Below are 24,026 nucleotides of genomic sequence, written 5' to 3' on the forward strand. Positions count from 1 at the left end.
GGAAATACCATTTTTCTTTTTAAGGTGTAATTCCCTAAATGCGGATTCTCTATTAGATTCATTTTGCTCATCCGTCTGCCTGTACTACTGGCACATATGTAACTCGGCTTGGTCCAGAAGTATTTTATTGCAATTCGATGTTTTTTCGTTGTTACATTTGTCAAGACATCTCCATTTTAATTTACTGATTTTATTTAGATAAAGCAATATATAGGAGTTTTCAACTCATAGTCAGTTTTGCACTGTTCAATCACGTTTTTTTTTTTTTCCTTGCGAAACGGCCAGCACGCCATCATATCCCTGGTCTTGTTTATACTTTATTGGTTCGTTTACTTTTCTTCTTTCATTTCAGCTTTACCTTCTCCGAAATTACAATTGCAATTGTGATTTCAGACAGTTTAGCGAGTGTAATACTTAAAACTGTTTTAAGAGTTGCATATGCTTAAGAAAAAGTTTCGATATGCTCTTAACTTTGATGGTATCTTCATCATGAGAATCTTCGGTTCAAATTATAGTAGACTTTTCACTTTTCTCAAAGCATTTATTGAGATCAGTTGTCAAATTAAAATTCACTGAGTCATTCATATAAATACAGACGATGTCCGATAAAAGTGGTACTTTTTATTTTCAGGTTTCACCAACGGGGATGGATCACTTGAGATTTAATGTATATCCAGACGTGGAAAAGAGATGTCCCGAATTCAGAAAAGAGGTGAGAAAGATAAGAAATAGCCGAAGTGTTTGCTGTATTTTGCTGCATTTACAGAACAGGAGGTGGACAATATACGAGATACACTCGCATAGTAAATGGAATGCAATTCAGCTCTTATTACAAAGGTGATCAACGCACTTATTCTTGTCATGAAAACTGAGTGGATGTGAAAAACAAATCCTCCACTGTACCTGCAGCTGAATCATTTAATAAATTGTCTATCTCCTGTATGTATAGCTATATATTTGAATGAATACTGTCCATTAGCTTATTTATAAATTAGCAGGTAGAAGGAAAGACAGATAAACAATATAACTGACTGCGTTTTCTGTTGCAGAGTTACATGAGAGTAAGGTCGAATAGGCTCAACCGACTTGGAGGTAGGCATTCTAAATATTACTCATAAAGTATTTTCGTGTCATTTATAAATGTATCTATATATGTAGCTAATAATATCTATATATGTTTTAAGAATCTTTATGTTTTATAATTAAACTAGTCGCGATTTTCGCAGAGTTGTATTAATCTACCGAATACCTGTTTTCGTAACTCATCTAGACAACATGATGCTATTTTTGTTTCTTATTATTCAGATTACTTTATCAATGTAATGACATCTAAAAAAAAAAAGGTGGGGGAAGGCAAGAGGAAACTCTTACTTGAACGCTGGTGATTCTAAATATGAGGTTTGCAGTAACACCGACAATATATAAACACAAACTATAATAACAGCCATTACAGGTGACAGAAATGACCCCCGTTATCCTGAAGATCGTTTCCTTATATTAACCATTTATCATATTTAATGAAAAATTTAAACGCGTGCAGTGACTCGACAGATTCTTGTTATTCGAGATTGCGGAGGTGGTTACGATTAGGACTTTGAAAATATGATCATTTTCGGTTCATATTAGGATAACAAGTTCTTTGTCGAAAGAAGCTGAGAACAGATAAGCGCACAATTGGGGAGAGGAGAAACCCATAAACTCTTTTTCTCTTTTCAAATCGTATCATTCAGCTCCTAGGAGAGTGCTTTATTTATGATAATTTGTTAACCTAATGCTTATCACAATATTAAAATGTTATTAAAAGTATTGGATGAAATTGTTCAGAAAGATCTAAACGCATATATTAATGTTGGAATTAATTTTTCAGCTCGCAGCGCGAGACCTAAAAAGTCACCTCTAGAAGAGGCCAAACATGCGTGGAAGGTACACAGAGCAAGGCAAATGTGCACGACAAAGGTGAGTATTCTTTCTTGTAATTTCATGCTAAAATCACACAAGATTATGGTTTGTTTTGTTAAACTATACAGTCCAGTTTTTCGGATAGAAATCAAGTTCTTCGGCTCTTTGTCATCTATAAAGTTCATAAAGAAATAGTTTTAGGAGAACCATTCTGCTAAAACCACCATGGCAGTCATTTTGAGCGTCACAAAGAAACCACGCCCCCGTAAAATTCCACTCCAGAAAACAACCTCCTAGCTCTGTGTGTATTACACAGTCCATCACCCTTGGTTACATTATATCGATGGATACCTATAGTATTCTGTACTAGTAATATCTGTTCCTCTCCAAAGGATATGTCTAATTTCCTTCTAGCGAAGCAAATTTGGATCTATTAGTTCTTGCTTATTAGATTTTCAGGCCGGTGTATAACTGCGTGCGTTCTCAGATATATTTGTAAGCTTTGAATGAAACTCCAGAATTTCCCGGAGGGAAAAAATCTGCTACCGTCTTATGAGATCGGCCAGGTGACCATCAGTTCAAAAACTCATTAAGATTCTTTGCGATCTACATGGGATTCGAACCCAAGCCTTTCTGACCCGAAGAGTAAATGTCGCAACTTCACGAAGAGTACGATATTTTTAATTCAATTTTGTATGATACGCTAAATGTTGCATTGTATACGTCTCTCACCATGGATTTTATTTGATGCAGTTCCAATTGAGTGAATTTCTAGTGTTGAATCATCCAATGTTATGTCCGTTTACACTTTCTAGAATCCATGTTGTGAACATGTTTTATCTCATCCGATATTCTTTTGAATATTAGTCCAATGACTGTTCGAGCCAAACACTTGACCTTCTAAACTGTATACTTTTGGATAATGAAAGGGCGGCTGATTAACCGTCCTGCTACTTAGAGGCCTGAAGTGGCTTCATAAAATTCCATGTTTGGTCTCTAGAGAAGGGTTTCCGGATTATGTAAAAAATTAAAAATACGAAAAAAATATTAGAAAATGATAAAAATAGAAAAAAAAATCTTAGCCCAAACCACGGTACAAAATGTACTATAGGTTTGAAAATAACCTTTCGTGGGTGGAAGCACACACACACACACACACACACACACACACACATCAGAAATGAACGTAAGGTTCTTTTGAAAGCAACTAATAAAAGAAAAATGTTTACTAAATTGGAATTTGGCTTTGATAACAAAATGACCGCTCAGTGGTTCTAGGCAAGCGTGGTTCTAATGCTAAGAGCGTAGAGTCCTTGATCTGAAATGCATTATGTTTATGCACATGACAGAAGAGACTTACCTCTGTAATTGCGCCGGAGGGTAAATCTGGGTGTTTTAATTATTCATAGGAGGAGGACGAAGACGACAAGACAGTTAATGGAGAAAATGGCAGCTCACCACAAGATAACCAGAAATCAATGTTGATGCTTCAATTAACCGGTAATATATATACATATATATATATATCTTTCCCTCTGAATTCTAATATTTAATTCGGTGTTCTGCAATATTAATTACAATCACCTATTAATACAAGCAAACTATTAAATCTGTTATGAACATGGTCATATCAAACAATTTTAATACTGAATATTAATTATCGTATTCTAGACTTGTTAGCAAATAAATAATCTAGTTTATTTTTAAAACTTCATGCTTTTTTAGAAGTTAACGAAAATAAATAATAAATCTGTGAACTCTAAATGTAATTTTAACTGCCTTCCAGTCAATTATGTATGTTGTCTAATTTTATTTATTTATGTTAGTCAGTTGTCAGCGCCCAACTTTACAAGTGGGAACCTTCTGAACTAATATGAGCAGTATGTATTAAGATAATATGAAGAGTTTGATTGACCTTTTTTTTAACAATATAGATGTAAATTTCACTTTTTATTATTATAAAAAGTTTAGTCATCATAACGTAATATTTTATATCACATTAATAATGCATAATTTAATATTATGGTGCATTCTTTGTTGAACTATTTTTATATTTTAGGTAATTAGTTTCATCTGTCTGCACACATAGATAAATGCAATCCTAATAGATACTTTCCAAGGAATGTAGCTGGCGATTAAATGCGTAAAATAGCATCTTGTAGATAACGTATTCGCAAACTAACCAAAACGCTGTAAGTTCGAATAGCATGGATATTAGGACAGTATTTAGATGGTGGATAATTTTCATCACATGCTATGAGAACATCAGGCTGCTTATTGGAGGCCTGAAGTGGCTTGAAAAAAAGTCCTATGTCGGTCTCTAGAGCAGAAGAAGATTATCTAACCATTAGTAAGCCCGTGGTGGAATTCACATAAAAAATTGTAGTCACCTTCCAACCAAAAGACTGCGGGATCAAACACAGCCTTCAGTATGGATATTTGTAATTGTCTTTAGGCAGGAGATGAATTTCATTGCCCGGTGTGAGACTACAGCCCGCTTATTGGAGGTCTGAAAAAAAAAGTTCCACTTTTGATCTCTAGAACTTTGGTTTCCGAATTATGTAAAAATAAATAAAATTTAAAAAATAATAATAAACAAAAGACCCTGTCCTACTTACGGAACAAATGTAGTATTGGTTTACATTTCCTAGTGAGAATCCATAAAAGTATGTCAAGTAGCAAAAAGCAAGTTCTTTTTTGTGAAAAAAATTAAGGCTCTGCGGTCAGAATTTCTAAATGGAATAAGTCACTGGAGAGAGGGGATAACAAAGTTGAATTTATAAGGATAAGTGAATGAAGAAAAAACGAAATGTAAAGGAGTATATGCTGAGTGTATTTGTTTAATGTAAATATTCCTGCGTTCTCTACTATAGCGGTACTAGCAGTTTTTGTTGTTGATCTGGAAATACTCCAAGTATAGACCCTTTTTAAGAACGCAGACTATGACAAAGGAAGCTGCCCAACAAGAGGAAGTTTATCAGGAAAATGAATGAATGATTATATGAGCACTTCTCCATTTATGAATAGTGCAACGTAATCCAATTGTTTGATCTGTCATTATCCTGAAAAATATTAGAATTTGCCTAATTTTATTAATAGGTTTGACTTAGCCTACTTAATGTATGCACTCGTTTTTTTTTTTTTTTTTGTTTCATTACGTACGTCTCCAGACCACAAACGAAATTAAGAGGAATCTTTTTTATTTTCGGTTGACCTTTTTTTCCTCCTTTATTTTTTAACTTGAAATTAGCTTTAATTCTTGACTTTGCGACCTACCTCTCGGTGTCTGTACAGTCAGTTCCCCCCCCCCCCTCCTCAGTTTTGCGTCTCTAAGAAACCGGAATTAAATCCACGCGTTCCGAACTTATTATTGCGAAAGGATCTAAATTCCAAGTGAAGATCTGATTTGGTTTAGGGCTAAGCGGCAGACCCACCCCTGCGGAGCGGTTGTCATTACCCTCGACTAACACCATCAAGACAATTTAGCGTCGGCAAAGGGCGAAAAGATGAGCTTTTCCAGCATCGTTCTTGATTAAAAGCGTTCAGTCAGTGCGAGGCCGTATTCCGTTTCATAACACGACCGTAGGGGTGGGGGTGGGGGTGGGGATCCCTTCCATTGATGTGATTGCACGTTTAAAGGTTGCGACCCTTTTCACACTTTATTACGCTACTTTCGGGGTTCCGCGTGGCACGAGACCAGTGTGGTTTCCATAGCGACAAGTGATGATGTAGCCGTTGCTGCCAATTTTTGCCGCTTCGCTACGCTACACTTCCAGAGATTCGATTACGGCCGTTTAAAAATTGCCAGCGGCAGCGCGACGACGAGTCAGATATTAAACCTGGAGGCATTCTTGAACCAGTTGTGACAAGGTACAAATCAACGAAGCAGCAATAACAAGCTCGCGGGAAGCCCCTGCGAACCGGAGGAGTCTCCGCATTCCTTTCCGCAGAGCAGGTTTCCATCCCGTTGTCTGTGTAATTTATGAGAATTTATTTGAACGCGTGTGTTTCCTAACGGCGAAAAGATAGAACGCTACGTGCGCCTCATCGAGTCCAAGGAGCCGCACAACCTTCCCGGACGTGTGTTCGCCGATGAATAGAAACGCGATACTGTTTTCGGGTGCTTGCGCAGTGTTGTTGTTGTTGCTGCTGTTGCTCTCTTATTCCCCCCCTTGCATCCCCTTCCCCCCCGTAGGTTGTTAAAATACTATAACATCTGTCGGGAATGAATCTGTCCATGTGCTTGACGAGGCGTGGTTAGTTGCTCGCGCCAGGCGGAACTGACTTCTATTGAGGTACTATCAGCAGAACGTCTGTTTGGTTGACCACACCTTTCAGTATGTTCTAATTTCACCTTAGATGTGTCTTCTGTAGAACTAATATCTTCTCCTTCCCACGATGATGTAACTAGCAAACACACAAACGTGGCCTAACTAATCGATGAAATATGTTTAATACTCCTCCTAGCTACCCACACACAAGCACACCTCCCGTGTAGCAAACGTATTGAATACAAAATAATTGTGGCTGAACTGACAATTGAAGAACAAGAAGAGAGTGATATTTGTCACGTGATCAGAAGTAGAAAATGGTGCGCAGGTGATAACACTAATTCATCAAAGGTGATGATGATACACGATATCCTAAATTTCATCATGGCTGGAACTAATTCATTACGGTCCTTTAAAAACACCATATATCATCCCTAAAGGAAATACAAAATAAAGTCTACATAAAACAAATTTCTAAAAGTGTCTTTCGCATGTATGGGAGACTGAATATGCACCAGAATTTCCAACGTGGTTGGTCCAAAACTTTATTTCTTTAACTCTGAATCCTTTAGCTCTCTCAAGCATGTAAAATTAGATACAACATTAAAATGATCCATATATCTTTTTTAAAAGATTCCCGCACTCAAAAGTTGTAAAACTTACTGTGTAGTGAATTAGAAATTGAAAGACGGCGTCAGCAAAGGATCCGGGCAGTACGGGCAATCCCCTCACTCTCAAAAGAAATTAGAGTGAAAACAAATTGTGAATATTTAATGATATAGCAGATGGAATCTGACTTTATATTTCATTATACCAATATAAACTGAATTAATAAAAAAACAATTATTGTTAAAAATAAATTAATAATTAATAATAAAATAAATTTGAACCCCAAAATTCACGCAAGAAGTAATTTTGATAGAAAACAGGTTTTTAATTAAAAATTGTAATTTCTTATTGATTCATAAAGTATACAGTATAGGGTTATGCATGGAATAGCATATCGAGTAAATGGCCTCCACGGCTTTGCTGGCACATACGCACTCTTTTGTCGAAATTTTCCATGACCGTTTTGCATAAATGTGGCTGAATTTCGTTGATACAGCGCTCAATTTCCTCCTTCAAGGCATGGGTGGTCGTGGGCTTGTTGGCATAAACCTTAGACTTCAAAAAATCCCAAAGAAAAAAGTCCAACGGCGTTAAGTCACATGATCTAGGCGGTCAATTCTGATCACCAAAACGGGAAATTACACGACCAGGAAATGCAGTAATTGAATTGTTTCTCGGGCTGTATGGCATGTGGCACTGTCTTGTTAACACCACATGTCGTCCACATCCATATCTTGCAATTTAGGCACAAAAAACTGGATTATCATGTCGCGATAGCGAGCACCATTAACTGTTATTGCCTTACCAGCCGCATTTTCGAAGAAAAAGAATGGACCGATGATGCCTCCAGCCCAAAATCCGCACCAAACAGTGACACGTTGTGGATGCATTTGTTTCTCAACAATCACTCGTGGATTTTCTGAACCCCAAATGCGACAATTGTGTCGATTAACGAAGCCATCAAGATGAAAATGAGCCTCATCGCTGAAGATGATTTTGTTCGGGAAAAAACCTTCATTATTTTTAAAATATTGCTCAACAATGAAAATACGTTGTTCTTTCGTGTAGCGCTCCATTTTTAATAACCCTGAACTGTCAGCTGACACGCTGTCTTTTTTTTCTCGCTGGCAACACTTTACCGCACAAATGGCGCTAAATTTAAATCTTGCGTGAATTTTGGGACACCCTGTATATATATATATATATATATATATATATATATGGGTCACTTTTAAAGTAAGTCAGGATTCGCCTCTGGAAGTACTGTGAATTCTTGAGCATCCTATTTCACCATTTATAATCTTATAAAGCTTATAATCCTTGTGATGTGTTGAAATGCAATTTTGGAATATAGATAGAAATGGCGAAGAGAAGATGGTTTGCCGAGAATGAAACTGGGCTGTATACTGAACGATGACTGAATGACGTCCGTGTTAAAAGAATCAAGAGAATGTAAATTCCAACTCAGCTGATTAGCCCAGGAAAAGTCTCACGAAAAAACATAAAATAGAAAAAACTGCTCATAAAATAGGGTGTAGATAGAGATCGTGCATAACTATTCTTTCTCTTTTCAGAAAGATTTTCTGAAAATTCTTTTTCTAAATATTCTTCCTTTCTAGTTGGCTGAAATAGTGCTTTCACTCTCCAACCCATAGATAGTTGGTCGGGAGTGCAACAACAGAGGACATGGATGTTTATGAACACCTTTGGGTGGAAAATGAATTTTAACGCCCAGCGTGAGGACTACCAGTTTATTTTGAGCCTGCAGTAGCTTGAAGAAATTTCAAATTTGGTCTCCACCCACAGTACCAATGTACGAAAGGTTGTAAAATATGAAAAGAATATTCCATAATGTGCGGGGGAGATATCTAGCAATTGTGGAAATTGTATACAGTAGTTTTTCAGAAGACTATTTGATTGATCCGTTGGTCTATTAATGCGTGCGTGCGCGCGTGTGTGTGTGTGTGTGTGTTCTGCAGTTAGTTTTTATTTTATCTTATTTTTTTAGTAAAACCCGATGTGAAACTGGCTAAGCTTTATTTTCAATAAAAAAAAAGGCCTTGTGAAGGTCAATCCGCGTTCTATTTGGGAATCAAATGTAGATTTCCAACCATACAAAACAACTGTCGCATTGACTTCGCGACCTGCTTGATAAAAACAGAAAAAGAAACTCCTAGATCAAAAGAGAGACAAAATTCTGATAATCATACCCAGATCCTGAGACAAATTTCATCTTGCCTCAGGATTTGGGTATGATTGTCAGAGGTGAAGATCATGAAAAAGATGCTCTTTGAGAGAGGACATGACAAGTTTACATTATAGCTGCATCTAGACTATTTGCTATCGATCGAGATTAACATTCGCATAAACTTAGTTTCCAGTGGTACCCTAATCATATTCTGTGTCATACTGGCAATTTAAAATTTGCTTAAGATGTCTATTTGTCAATCAGTTTCTTAGGAAAACTGTTTTACTACTTACAGTTCAGCAACTTTCTCACCAATCCGAAGAAGGAATGGTAGACCACAATTCAGACATGTATCCTTTAATGTGAATGAACATTTTTTTAAGTAACCCATTTTACGTTATCAATGCTTTTATTTTTTTTTCTTTTTTATATAAATAATAATAGATTTATTTTTCATTTTCCCCCCTTACTGTGTATGTGGATATTTTGATTCCTTGACCATTAATGTTCAGTAATACGTCTCCCTGCCACAGAAATATGTGTGCTGAAAGGAACATTTTTTCTCCTGGTATGTCTAATTATTATTAACCGAACAAAAATAATTATTTATAAAAGGTGTTTATATTAGTGGAAGGTTTTTTTGCTGACTTGTGTTTTAGAGTATAGATGTTTTCATGCATGATCAAGAAGATATACCATTGTCACTGTAAACTGCAATCTTTTATCAGCATATTTATTCACCTTTTCTCATGGGTTTTGCTAATATTTCACCTGCAGATTCTCTAAACGCACTGACGGAAGAACAAAGTACAGAGACAACATGTGGAGGATATAAAAGGTACGAAAGAAATTTTAAAGACTCTTTCTTTTATGTGAGTAGAATACGAATATGACATTGTTAGGAATATTTTATAATTTGGAAGGTTGTAATAAGTAAGCCAAACAGCCCTGAACATAGTTTCTATTTAAACTCGGCTAAACTCTCTTTTTAAAATGCACTTATGATGCTAGACTGACTTCAACAGAGACTGCTACAGCATCGTGCTTCTTGTTTATAGTTAATTTTTATGATTTATTTCATTGCAGTCCGGCAGACGTTACGCCGTTTCCGCCTGCGAGGTATATCTTGGGATTATTAAACCGTTGTCACAACCCGACGCAAGGGAAGTCCTGTGCCTCCATCGATGTCAAATGTGTCGTTTGTCTTGTAAGTACTCTCCTAACTGCGTAGTCTTAATAGCATTCCTTATTTTTTGTTGTTTCGTTCCATCCCCCCCCCACACACACCCAGTGGCTAAATGGTATTTCTTTGTCTTCTAGGAACCATACAAGAAGCCTGTGGTATCTGTTTGCTGTTGGCATGTTCACTGTGAGCGCTGTTGGTTGAAGTCATTGGTAAGTTTAACCACCTTTAATGAAACTAAAGTCAGGAAGGGTATGATGAAGTCTTAACTCCTCTTTCCTGACACGAGATAGGGATAGTTTCTCCAGTTCCGTATATAAACTCAACATCAAATACTAACATAGTTCCTGAATGAGGCTGTCATAGCAACATAGATATTCTGTTACCCCCCCCCCCCAGGAAAACTTATAATTCTTGTAAACACTCGTTTTATCTGCAAACCTCCGGAGAAAGCCCCCTCGGTTGGATTCAAGAGCCACCACATCCTCCCCAACCCTCTACGGAGGGACATGTCTGCGGCATTAGTTACGCGTGAAGTGCACACGGACTTACCTGCATGATGTATGGCCTCCAGTCAGCTGTTGGGGATTTATTAATTTTGTTCTGTACATCCACAAGAAGGCGGCTTTTTCCCATATTAAATAAGTGTGCTTCATTAATTACGTGTCCTTGCGGCGTAAGTGACGGCAATGAGGCTCCGCCGGGCCTAATGGGTTCATTACGCTAATCAGCGGACAACTTGTACAAGACATTAACAGAACTAAAGTTTCCCAAGAAAATCAACATCGTGTCAGGAAAACGTGCCTGCGTTACCGAACACTTTCCTTTTCTTTGATGTCGAAAAGGAAATTTGAATGATTGCACGTGACCATTAAATATCTCCCTTCCCCCTCACCCCCCCCTTTCTTGCAAAGAAAGTTTCAATATTGTACATCGAAATAGCTCACTGTTGGCCGTCCATGTGCACTCACTCGCCTTTTCAGTGTGAAAAATGAAATTTAATTACTTCATTAATTACATCCACGTTTTTCTCTCGTATTTAAATTCTGCAAGCTCGCTGCTCAATATTCGTATTCGTATTGAAAAGTTGTTGTCAGTTTTAATCTGCTGTTGATAGCCATTAACACGCTACAGTCGTACGAAATGTGAACTCTGAACTAAAACAGACTGAAAACTAGACACAGTTTCGCACCTCGTGTTTGCAAGAGTGAGTCATCGCTATTATAAATAATTTCTGGTTGAGAAGTTCATGTTTTTCTTTTAAGATCAGCGTTAGCTTTAAGAAATAGATAAAAGTGCGTATCGCTCCATGAATTCGTAAAAAAAATGTCGTATTTTGAATCTTCAAAATCCATCAAGCAATTTTCGGTTTTAGTAAAATTAAACAAGATAGTTCCTCATATGTGATCATAAAAATTAACTACTGCAATAACAGAGATTATGACAATATATAGCATAAGTAATCTCCTTATTATGATCCACGTAAACATGTCTCCAAATATAAATGTCCAAACATAGAAACATGTTCTGCATAACTGAGCAATAGTTCCTCTCACCTGCATGAAAATAAGCCGGGAAAATATCCACTGGACAGATCTTACCCAAACGCTACAATGTGAAGATTAGATCTGCAAAAGTGCTATCTAAGAATTGCGGTCTGTCATCATAAAAATCTTTCCGGATAATTCAACAGCACAAGGTATCTAAATTGCTGTTGGCAACTCCTATGAATCTATCTTGTAATTCATCTTACTCTTAGATATCATGGGATATCTAAAACTGTCGCCTGTCCATCAGAAAAAATATACCTACACCTGCCACATAAAATTCAATGGCATTTTCTCTACAAAATTGGAAGCGCCAAATAATACATAGTATTATTTGGCGCTTGAGAAAAAAAATTTACAAGTATTCAGTTTTGTAAGTTTTTCAAGCATATTACTTCAAAAAAGATAATTTTTATAATCTAAAACTCAGGTTTTTTTATCCCGTAAAGTAGGCAAACCGTCCATAGAACACACGCAATTAACCGACATAATAACACTGATCTCATAGACTGAGTTGCTTCGGCATAAATCAAAATAAACCAAACAAAACCCTATTCTTGCGCTGGCGACTTCAGTTCTGCTAAGTATCCTTTCCACTCTTGAAACACCTTGACATTAACACTCGCCTACATCCAATATTGGCAGTTTCCTGGATACTACCACCCCCTCCCACCAGTATTCTGCAAGCATGCCTTTCTCGAAGTCCGTGAGACTACGTCCCTTGCCCATGCCGATCGGCAACTTCGAATGAACAGTACAGCACACGTCTCCACTATCTTTGCTTCCTGGCTGTTATCGTCATATGAGTGCAATTTGGGGAGGGAGGGAGTGGAATGTCGACTGTGTGTGTGTGTGTGTATAGACTAGTTTAACGACTATCATGAAATATCTCCACTTTCTTTCATTTATTTAGGATTACAATCTTTAAAAAAAGAGAGGAAATTCTCTCATTATTATTATTATAATCAGAACAGGCGTTCTATAAGGAGCTTTCTTATGTAGAGTGGATAATCGATTATAAATATTGTTTGACAAAATTCATATTAATGGCTTTTCAAAATCCTGTCGGAATTCATTGGCTACATCCTCCTAGAAGGCCTGCTCTGGTCAGGATGAAAGCATGTGTAAATATATAATTTCTCAAAGTGTTATGTAATATTTCCCATTTAAATGTAATCTGTATGCATCTATATCCATTGTTCAATATTTATTTTCAGGGTACAAAGCGGTTATGCCCACAGTGCGACACTATAACTTCTCCTACCGACCTCCGTAGGATCCATTTATAAATATGTAAATTTTCCATTGCCTCCATGGTCTCTTCGGTTCTCAAGCTGCAACTGTGATGATAATGGCGTCACTTCCTCCTTATAAATGCACTTCCTGTTATATGTCATAGTCGGAAAAAAAAGAGATTGCTGGTCGCTGGTGACCAAGAGCAACTAAGTGATGCCAGGTTTAAATGGAATAATAAAGAAAAAGGTGCTCTAATTCCTTTATAGTGACTGACTGTATCTCATAGTGTACAGATGGCAGGTTTATGGCATAAAAACTAAGATGCAAAATGCAACAGATCCGAAAATATGCCACTGAAGGTTTTGCATGTATAACTAAGTGTACAGGAGTTTTGGTTTTTCATCAGCTTGCAGTTCCCACGCTGTTACTCATCTACGACCTAAATGTACTTGTTTATTTATTTTTTATTTACCGTAAGTAATATTTTTTTCATCAATAAAATCTGATTTTATATAAAACTATTATAGAGTCAGGTTTTAAAGAAAACGCACAGAAAGTATATCAAATATACAAATCGCCTGCGATTATTATATTTATTTTCATTTTTACGTCTCTGGAATATGAATAATTGAAACAGTTCAAAAATCGATAGTGTGTGTGTACGTGGACCAAGTCAACGTGCCATGAGGTCAGCTAATTAAAGATCACAGGTCAGAAATACACCATCTCGGAAATCCAAAAAATTGTAAGCACATAATTAATTATTTTATTTGGAAATGTCTCTGAATTCATAAATTTAAATGGTGTGTTAATTTCTCTAAACTTTGAATTTCTGTGAGTTTTCAAATGAAAAAAAAAAATTCAAACAAACTTTTCAGCTATATATAAATATATGTATATGGTGTACAGTTAATCGGCTGTGACCACGAGGCTCTCATTTTTATCTTTAAATATGTTAATACACATAAAGATGTTATACTGTATGTTAGTTCATTATTTAGAGTTATTATGAATCTAAGAGAGAATAAAATACATAAAATCTTTGATGGGTGTTTTAAATACATTTATCTCTTGCACACCATAGTTCTTAGATGGAGTCTTCAGTTTCACAAACTGATGTAAGAAAGAATGTAATCGCATCCCCCTTCAGAGATTATTTTCACTGTATAAAAATAAACTACATAATTAAGAATTAATGGTTAGAATCGCAGAGAACGTTCAACAGACAAGTCTTCCCGGCATGGATACGGTTTCAAGTTACACGATGTTTTATGGGGAGAATGATGGAATGAAGATTGGCAAAAGAGCTAAGATTTCCACAAAAGAAAAACGCCAGTAATAATGGTTATAAGACATAATGAGAAAATCCTAAAAACAAAAAAGGATAAATATAGTGGCGACTTTAATTCACACATCAGCAAAATGGAATTCTTGAACGTCAGTTTTGAAGGAAATGATAATGAATTTGTTTTATAAAATTTTATGTGATGTCGTGTAATCATTCTCGCTAAAATTTTTCTGAACTTTTTTTCTTTAATTATCAAATAAAGTTTGTTTGTTTTTTTAAATTTAACGCATTCATTCTTTTTAATTATATAATTATCCCTTCCAAAAAATAAATAAATAGCATTTTAAGAAGGTTTTGTAAGTGATTTATTTGGAGAAAAAGTTTCTATTCACGTTTGTAAATCAGTATATATTAAGCAGTTTTGGGAATCACAAAGATTTTTCCAGTTAAGCAGACGCTAACTCTCTAAGTTTTGCAGGTGGTCAGTGGTGTATCTAGAGCTTTTGCAGCCCGGGACGATCCCTGAGTTTGCCGCCCCTCTCCATACACATCAAAAATACTACAAAACGTCAAAACGACGTATAGAGAAATAAATTAAGACACTGTTTATTTTTGAAGTAAAACTTTAATTTTAACATTCTAAAATGTTATTTTTCTTGCTTTTCTGTTAGTAAAATCGTCGGTGACATTGGCGAAATCTATTTCATAGTAATGTAGGTAATTCTTAATCAATTTTATTTAGAAAAACTCCTCTCACAACTAGCGACACTTACAGCAATTGTGAGGAAAATTCGCAGTAGTATTACAATCTTTGGAAACGAATTCTCGAGATTGTATTTTAGAATTAACTGCAAAAGTTCAAAAAGGTTCAAAGTGTGATAACGTTTTCTTTCTTGAAGACAGTAGTTGTTGCTATCTACTTTCGTCAAAACAACTTCATTGTTTGCTCAATTCCTGGAAAATCCTCATGACAATCTTCTTTTCTAATCTGAGTTCTTTTCTTTCGCTTACATAATGCACCATCCAAGCAGAACTGTCGTAGCCCATTAAGCAACTTTTTGATCAGCAGCCGAGCAACTTCGCCATTGCTAATGTCAGTCATTCCATGCTGATGGACGCTGATATCATCATGATGTACAAACACAGCCTCTTCACTGTCCGCGTGGTTAGCCTAGTGGCTATGCGCTTCGCGACCATATTCCTAGGGAAGGAGTGTCCTAGGTTCGATTCCCGTCGACGACGAGAGGAGTTTAAGGATCAAGCCCAAGACCGGCTAACTTGGCTCAACCATAGCCAAGTTAGCCAGTCTTGGGCGTGAACAGCAGGGTTTTTTCCCCAGTTTATCTGGGGTTTTTCATCCCGCAAGCAGGCAAATCGGTCCAGTGAACACACACGGATTACAGTCAGGAATACTGACCCAGCCATAGGTCTGATTCATCAGCTATGCCGGTTCCGGAGCCCGGATAAAATTTGGGGGAATTAAGATGGTGCCGTACCTCCCCGTAAAAGGGGACTCACGGCCGTGTATCATCATACGATTAGTAGTAGTAGCCTATCCACTTATTTTCTTACGTTTTCAGTTTGTTAACTATGGAACAAGAAAAGAAATTAGTAATCTTTTCATTTTTTTGCTTTACGGTTCAAGACATTTTTTGGCAACTTCGCCAGTGTATTTTTTGTATTATTTTTAAGAACAGAACATCCGCTAACGTCGGATAAAACCGAATAAAATGTTTTGTTTTAACACGTTCGCGAGGAAGAGACAAATCGACTCTAGTTGTTCTCAACCTCCAGGCAAGACACCAGAATTTGTCCAGTGCGTATACCGGATACGCACTGGACTCGACAAAGCCAACTAGTTTTGTCGTCATCGTATAATTTTACAATTTTTTCACGTAGCTGTAAAAAATCTGCTTGTCCTCACTGCACCTGAACTTTTTTCTCACTTATAAAAATGGCAATATTTTATATATTCTTGAAAATAATTATCACATTAGACAATCCAGAAATACATATTCCATAAGTAAGATATATAAAATAAAATTATGTAAGAAATTTTCAGGTTGTTAACTAATAATCGTGTTAATCACGGACATATCAAAACAATTTATGGAAATACGATTTAAATGCTATTATTGTCTTACGTTTTACTAGAATACATCCAGCATCTAGACGAAATGATACTTTTTATATAGAAATTAAACTCATAAAATGACAATCAGAGTACCTAGTAACATTAAAGGCTAAACAATATTGTAACATGCGCAAAAGGTTTATCTAACAGTATTTCTTATTAGTTTACTTTCGTATTTGTATAATAAATTATGAAGTATCAAATAACTGCAGAAAGTTCTCTTAAATAGTATGGAAATTGGGAATGGTGTCTTATTTGTTTATTTATTTTTTTATTTTTGATAATTCACTCGATCGTTTTGTTAATTTTGAAATAAAAAGCACTGCGTGATCTGTAGTGAGTCAAAAATTTCGCGATTTCCTAGGGGAATCACTCCAGATTTGAGAACAATATTCAGTAGTTCCATGGATTTGCATAAAGTTAACCGTTGTTCGGAGAAAGTAATGTGTCGGGAAAAAAAGAAAAACTAGAAAACCGGAAACAAGATTGGAATCCGATATCCATAGAAATAACTACTTGATTCAATACTAATATTTTTTGGTGACGATCCCAGTGGGTCCATTCACTATCATTCTAATCATTAACTTGTTGGATGAAGATTTAGTTAACTCTGAAACAAAATGGTGTTTTCGCGTAAAGCGATAATACAATATTTTTTTCCGTTACTTGATAATCTAAACTGAGCTTAACATATAAAGATACAAAATGGTCAGCAGTGTCTTTTACATCAGATCTTCCAGAACTTTAAAGTGAAAATGATGGAGAGAAATTTTCGTGATCTTCCAAGTTAAAATAACACGTAATTGCTAAGAATTAAATATCCAAAAAAACACTAAATTCAGTTAATATGGTGACTTGAGTATCTTGAAATATTGCGAGATCTGTCTGAGTAGTCAATTAAGGAATAATGTATATCAGAGTAGATGAAGGTTCCCTGGGATGACTGTCTGAAAGACTGTATTTGGTGAAATAGTATTAGCCTTCCAATATCTATCCTTGGGCTATCCATTAGGCTTTTAACGACTGTTTGAGCTAAAAGTGTGTACTAAAGAAGTTGTACAACTACAGTTCTTTCTATTTTTAGAATATTACTTCGTGGTTAGTTTGGAGTGAGATACTCCTTAGAGCCTCAGAAGGGGGGGGGGGGGAGTTCATGCACTTAAAATTTACTAAAGGAAATACCGACGCTACACGAGGTGGTTTACAGCCCTTCTGTAGTCTCCATGACTGAAATTTCACCTTAGTTTCCGTGTGTCGGTGATATATCTATACACTGCGGCTGCTGGACCCTCGCGGGGACTGGGTTGGCGATTGTCGTGTGGGGGGATTGTCGCCGTATTAGGTGATGTTGTAAAACAATGTCATTAAACGCTATCTGTCGCTCGGAGAGCTACCGTAAATGCTTTCAGTGCATCTCTGAGACGCTTCGGTCCCCGCTGCAATTATGCTGGTCGGACTGCAGACAGGGTAATTATCCAGGAGCAATGAGCCAGGCTGGGCTTCAAGGGTTAAGTGAAAGGTATATTGAGATCCTTCTTTTCTGCTAGGTAAAGAATAGCGTCACATTAGTCTTTTAAGAGATTAACAAGCTTTCGATTGGGTGAAATGTGTAGCGTTGCCTCCAATGAAATGAAGAAAATGCGAAACTGCTTCGTAAGGATTTAAATTGGCAATCCTTCCGGCGTCAAGTGAACGCTTGCCACCCACAAATACTTGGACAGGTCACCAAACTTCCCAGGTCGGTAAAATGTAACCGTAATAAAGAGTTGGGAAACAAAGAATTGCTGTAATTAGCGCATAGCGATCAAACAGCTTATTAATCAGGAAGAGACGTTAACTTATTTGAAAATTCTGCTATTTGAAGATCGCATCCAAGGAGCCACTGAACAACACGAATGCGAAACATTCGTGTGGTTTATCTGAGGCCATCGTTTAGGAAATTTCTTCCCTCTCCCTATAATATATATATTAGGTGAGGAAGTGTTCAAGCCTTTAGTCTTCCATTTTGACTTCCGAAAACTTCTTATTTAAAATTTGAATGCCTTTATACAAGTATTTAGTAGGCGCACTGTGCTAGTTTCTTTCATTCTTATAAAGCAAGGGATTTTTCCACGAAGTTCAGACTTAAGGAACAGGAACCAACTATTCCGATTTTTCGATCACTTCATTCGCTTTGTATTTAAATAGCAAAGAAAAATTCATTTCGAAGAATGCGGGGAAATGTGTGCTTGTTTCTTTATTTAGAAAAGTACTTAGATAATTTTTAAAACATTTAATGTAATGTCTTGTTATAAATTTTTCAACTTGTGACATTTTTGATGTGTCAGGAAAATATTCAAGTTACCGTTAATAGCATCAGTGTTCCAAGACTGACAATTCTGTATATCATTGGGTTGAGCACTTACACATGCTAGAGCATGCGCAATTCAGTCTATTGGCCAATTGCATCCAAGATGTGAGTTACCCGCAGTGTAAATTCAGCTATCGGAACATGGAATGAAATATTCACAACTATATGTAAACAAACCAATTAATAACTATTAATTTCACAAGTTTAGCTGATTTTTAGAAAAAAAAAGTAAATGGTTCATTGATCATCTTCTTCCAAAGATTTTCATTAAAGTAGTTTTAAATTTTTTTTCTGCAATAAACTTGATGCATACAATTCCGTATATATAAATAATATTCTTAAATAAATGAAAATCCTTTGTTAAATTTATCTCGATATTTCGGCATTGAGCTCTCAAGAGACTATTTACAAATCAGAATAATTAATCTACAGAGGAAAAAACTAACGAAATTTAACATAAAGGAGAACATTTACAGAATAGAGAAAATCTTCTCTTAGGACTATTAATATTTGCAATTAATCTCTGGAGAGCGTCACATGACAGTTGCAGGTCTGGTTGGCCGGGGGGATAGCTCTTCCACTCTCCATTTCTCCCGATAAGCTGTGAATTTGAATCCCGTTTCTGACGTGGATGATTGCAAATGTGTTAGGTAGTAAGTGATTTTTCAACCCCTTATAGACCGTCTTGCTTATTGGAAGACCGAAGTGATTCAAGGACGTTTAATGTTTTCTTCAGAACCGAAATCCTGGACTGTATAACGTTGATCTATCCATGGTGCGAAATGTACTATAAGTCACTTTTTTTTCCCTGTGGATGGATTCTAATTAAAATAAAATAAAGCTAGACATGATGAAGATTTGTTCTATTCTCAGAGAATGAAGCTGTGACCAAAATATTATCGTTATCCTTAATGTTATCCAGTTGACTAGGAGCGATCATGTAATCCTGATTTCGAGGATGAGTAAAAAAGAGACAACCTCAGGGAGAAATTAATTTATATTGAAATACAAAGCTGGTGATTATGGTGTATTTATGAAGTAGCTTGAGGCTGAATTTGAAGGGAAAAAAAGATTAATAGTGAATGGAAGCCACTCCTGAAAATTTGATACCATCAGTGATGAATGGCATTCCTAGGATGGGAAGGATAAATAGATCTGGAGTGAAATGGATGACTAATTGATCCACTTGGGGGTAGGGACAAATTGCAAGTGAAAAACAGGTCATGGATAAGATATAAAGAGAGAAAGAAAGAAAGTGTGATGTGTCGAGCAGGGGGCGCATTCGTTATGCGACCAGTAGAAAGAGAAATGACTGTAGACGAATAACTTTGTTGGGTGGAGAAGATGGTTGTCGGTGGACACTGAAGAACTATTTAATAATTGCATTTTCAGAGTATTTTAGTCTGGAGAACCAGGTTTTCCTACAGGGTTGGTCGAGACATGGTGGGGAAGTATTTAAAAAAACTAAACACTTGACTACCAACAAAGGAAAAGCTGGACGAAATTTTTCCATGCTTTGAGAAAAGAGAATAAATTAGAGCTATTGAATAAGGGCAGTGGTCAAGTAGAAGCATCAAATTACAGACTTTTGGCTTTTCTTCAGTGGTAATTAGGATTTGGGGAAAATCAGAAAGAATACCAGTGTAAGAATTTCATGAGTGCAAGATTATTTATAAAAAAGTCAACATGGATATCACTTTATAATAAAGTAATAGCATGAGGGGAATGCATATATATCGGAGATTTTCTGTATTTTACAAAATCATTTGACTCTTTTCCGTCTGACAAATTAATATATAAGTTGCAACGAATGAGTTCAGATATCAGATTAATGAACTAGATTAGCAACTGACTGTCCGAAGATATGCCTATATCTTTATGATAGGATATGCAATATTAAGGAGGTAGAAAATGAAAAGCGGAGTTCTACATGGTTCTGCCGGTGTTGCGCTGCTATTCAACTTTTATGTCAATGAGTTGCAGGAGATATTCAAGCTGTTTGTGTATGATGAGAAGCGGGTGGAGGGTAACATTAGAAGTGATCAGATCGGCTTTTATATCAATTAAGTTGGAAATGTGTACGAATTCAGTGGAAATGCCAGTTATTTTAGTGTTAAGTCCTAAATTTTAAATTTTGAGACCCACAAATTAAGACGTTTTACAAACATCTATGACATAGCATAATTTGAGCCCTCAGCGTATTGGTTGTAGAATGACGACACTATGTACTTCGTGTAAACTGTAAAAAATTTATATTTTATATGTACTTCGTGTAAACTGTAAGAAATTTATATTTTATACATATATTAATCTTATACATTAGTGGTTGGCAAGAAAGAAAGAACTTACTGATATATTTCTTGAAGAGTTGGAGATTGCTCACTTATATAAATCCCTGATTAGACGACATGTAGATTAGCGTCCACAGAAACTTGTCCCCTGGATTTCGAGAAGGACCTTGGAGTAAACAGATGAGTAAATAAGATAACACGGAGAATGTGAAAAGCAAGCTACCAGAGAGAGAGAGAGAGAGAGTAATCTGCAAAGTCTGATAACTCATACAAAAGAAGGAGAAACGATATGACAGAAAAACATAAATTCAAGAAGAGTTATTTACAAAACGAATGTAAGAAACATTTCCATAGGATAAGCAGCCATTACTGGACTTTCAGTAAGGATTGGGAAATAAATTTTTGGACGCCTGGAACATATTACCAGATGAGAATTTGATAATAGAATTTGAGAATTTGATTCATTCAATAGACGTTGAATGAATTTAAAAAAATAGTACAACAGACTTTATGCGACCTCGAGTAGACCTATGAAGAATCGTCTGATTCATGGAGGTTCTGTAATGGTGATGATGTTTAATGAAATCAAACTCTGATAGCGTAAATAAACTGCCTGGCGATACAAAACATTAACTTTGAATGAAAATCAGTGAATGTAATTTGCAAATCAGAAGCAATGAAAATCCAAAAGATATTAATTGGCCTTGCATTTTCAAAAATGTAATATACTGTTTGATAAGTTCTGTATTGATAACTGATAGCTAATATTACTGAGAGCATTATGGACCTCAGATTTCTAGCATAAACATAAACGTTATTTCATACAAGGAAATAACGAGATGTAACATCGAAAGCGATACTAATTTGAGTGATCTCTATGTCGGTATGGACATATTTGGAACATGAAATATTCTGGACTGGGAGGCTGTCCAGTAGTATATAAGCATATATACTATGATATACTCGCTTCATAGCCTTACTTGCTTCTTCGTGTTTCCTAACAACCAACCAGCATTCGTGCATCTCAGTGGACATATTCACATTTGCAGATGTATCGATGAAAACAGTGTTTATGTTTACTAATCCATAAGGAAACATAGCAGGAACCATTTTAATCCCGGAGTTCCAGAACAGAAATACTGAATCAATTCATCTCATGAATGAACGAATGGTGTCATTACAATAGTAAATGATCCCAACCAGTCGGTCATCTCATTCAATACTGACAGCAGGGTGAGAATCTAGAGATCTTCATGTAACTGGCTATAATAAAGAAGTCAACCTTAATGATGCCACTCTGTTTCTCGCGAAGTATCAAAATGCTTCAATGACCATGACTGTGAAGTTGGAAGAACATTCAAGAATCTCTTCGGAAACAGTAACAGATCCAGAGGAAAAGTGAGGACCTGTCACTCCTTCCACAAGAAATTGGAGCAAAACATACTGTGAATTTTTATTTTAAATAACAAAAATGAATACTACCTATATATTTTGAGTTATAAGTTTCAAATTTGAAAGAAAGCTCTTAAAACGAAAGAAATGAAGCTGAAGTCTATATTAAAATCCCTCTCTCTATCACCATATTTCACTTTGTTTTTGTTCGAATTTATAAGGAAAAAGAGCAAAGACTCGGATGTGGGCAGGCATTACATAAAAAAGTTGAAAACAAAGTCATTAATGGATCGATACAATACGTATTATATGCATACACATATAACATATACTGCCTGGTCATAAAATTAGAAAATTATGCAAGAACCTGCTACTCACACAAATCTGGTACGATGGACACATGATTCATCACGTAAAAAACCAACATCGCTTTCATGGTAGAAAAGTACTCTTGCAAGATTGCGTGATCGGAATTATTATTTAAATACATCGCATCACTTTGAAAACTTGCAATAAACTCCGTGTAACTCACGTGAACATCTTGAAATCCAATACTTCATCTTTTGAAAATGAACAGTGCAGGAGAGATTAGAAGAATTCGTTGGTTCACAGTCGTTTCCATTCCTAGCAAATGATGTCTCCACAAGAGGGTAAAGGGACATCATCTTGAGTGTGATACTACTTTTTTTTTCTAAGCCTTATCTTCCATTTCCTTAACTGCTGATGTACTGACCACAGTGCCAACCTAGCGTAGGTTTTTTTCTACCGAAGCCGAAAGCATTAACTGCGGGATATGAAGGCCAATTTTACACTTTCTATTGTTGTTTAAAGAGCTAGTCACTCTCCTGAACATTGTGTTCCTCTTACGCTTACTCCTAGTTAGCATCTATGTCTTGTACAGTTTGGCGATATGGCAATCCTTAATTGCAATAATTCTTACTAGGGTCCTTCATATTTGTCGAAGAACATTTCAGATGAGCGCTCAACTGGGAGAAATTCGATAGCAATTATTAGTCTGTTTTTTATTATCCTCCTCACACACACACACACACACACACACACACACACACACACACACACACACACACACACACACACACACGCACACCACAAAAAAGGAAGTTACAGAGCCTATAGCACATCAGTACGCTGTACAAACAAATGGTTAAAGTGAAAGGAAGGAATCTGTCGGTGTGTATCTCGAACATTCGGAGGTTGCAGTCTTTTTTGAGAAAAACAACATAAGAAAGGAAGGCTGTTCCAAGAAACGTGAGAGGGAGATACGGCCAAGAAAAGTTGCAGGTAATGGGTCAGCAGAAGAAGAAGAAGAGTAATCGGATCGTACATGAGATCCGAGTATTATCAAAGGTAAGGAAGTTCAGTAAATAGTCCTCATCCAATTGTTGAGAATGTGTATTTGTTATGTAAGGACAAGAAGCTCTTGTATCTCCGATGATATGAGCACTATAAAGTTTGTGAAATACAGAGGAACAGAATGTACTACCATTAGCCAAAATGTGGACAGGATTTGAGGTTAATAAAAAAAAAGGTCATTTATGTATAGGATGAGGAATGTGAGTTGAAACAACTCCAACATTTTCCGCCATTAGCGGGGTCTTGAAACAGGAAACCATGCGC

The 24,026-nt window shown here is 36.2% G+C and overlaps 1 protein-coding gene across 1 annotated transcript; it reads left to right on the forward strand.

The window, feature by feature from the left end:
• The first annotated feature begins 636 nt into the window (after positions 1-636).
• LOC150098621 (uncharacterized) lies at positions 637-13,255 on the forward strand. The gene is made up of 10 exons (XM_090405671.1): positions 637-712; positions 1,050-1,092; positions 1,868-1,956; positions 3,309-3,399; positions 9,263-9,317; positions 9,480-9,535; positions 9,745-9,805; positions 10,054-10,174; positions 10,288-10,362; positions 12,915-13,255. Exons 1-10 carry the CDS (start codon positions 647-649, stop codon positions 12,984-12,986), a joined length of 729 nt encoding a protein of 242 aa, XP_090261797.1. The 5' UTR covers positions 637-646; the 3' UTR covers positions 12,987-13,255.
• The last annotated feature ends 10,771 nt before the right edge of the window (positions 13,256-24,026 follow it).

This window comes from Typopeltis vanoorti, chromosome 15 (assembly GCF_054136105.1).
Source record: "Typopeltis vanoorti isolate ZY-2024b chromosome 15, IOZ_Tvanoo_1.0, whole genome shotgun sequence".
In the NCBI taxonomy this organism is placed as follows: Eukaryota; Metazoa; Arthropoda; class Arachnida; order Uropygi; family Thelyphonidae; genus Typopeltis; species Typopeltis vanoorti.

What these genes read in the sequence shown, in the direction of transcription:
- LOC150098621 (XM_090405671.1), top strand. Translation starts at nt 647, where the DNA reads ATGGATCACTTGAGATTTAATGTATATCCAGACGTGGAAAAGAGATGT. An exon ending in TAGGCTCAACCGACTTGGAG is followed by an intron (nt 1,093 to 1,867) that starts GTAGGCATTCTA and finishes TTAATTTTTCAG; the next exon opens with CTCGCAGCGCGAGACCTAAA. An exon ending in GGCAAATGTGCACGACAAAG is followed by an intron (nt 1,957 to 3,308) that starts GTGAGTATTCTT and finishes AATTATTCATAG; the next exon opens with GAGGAGGACGAAGACGACAA.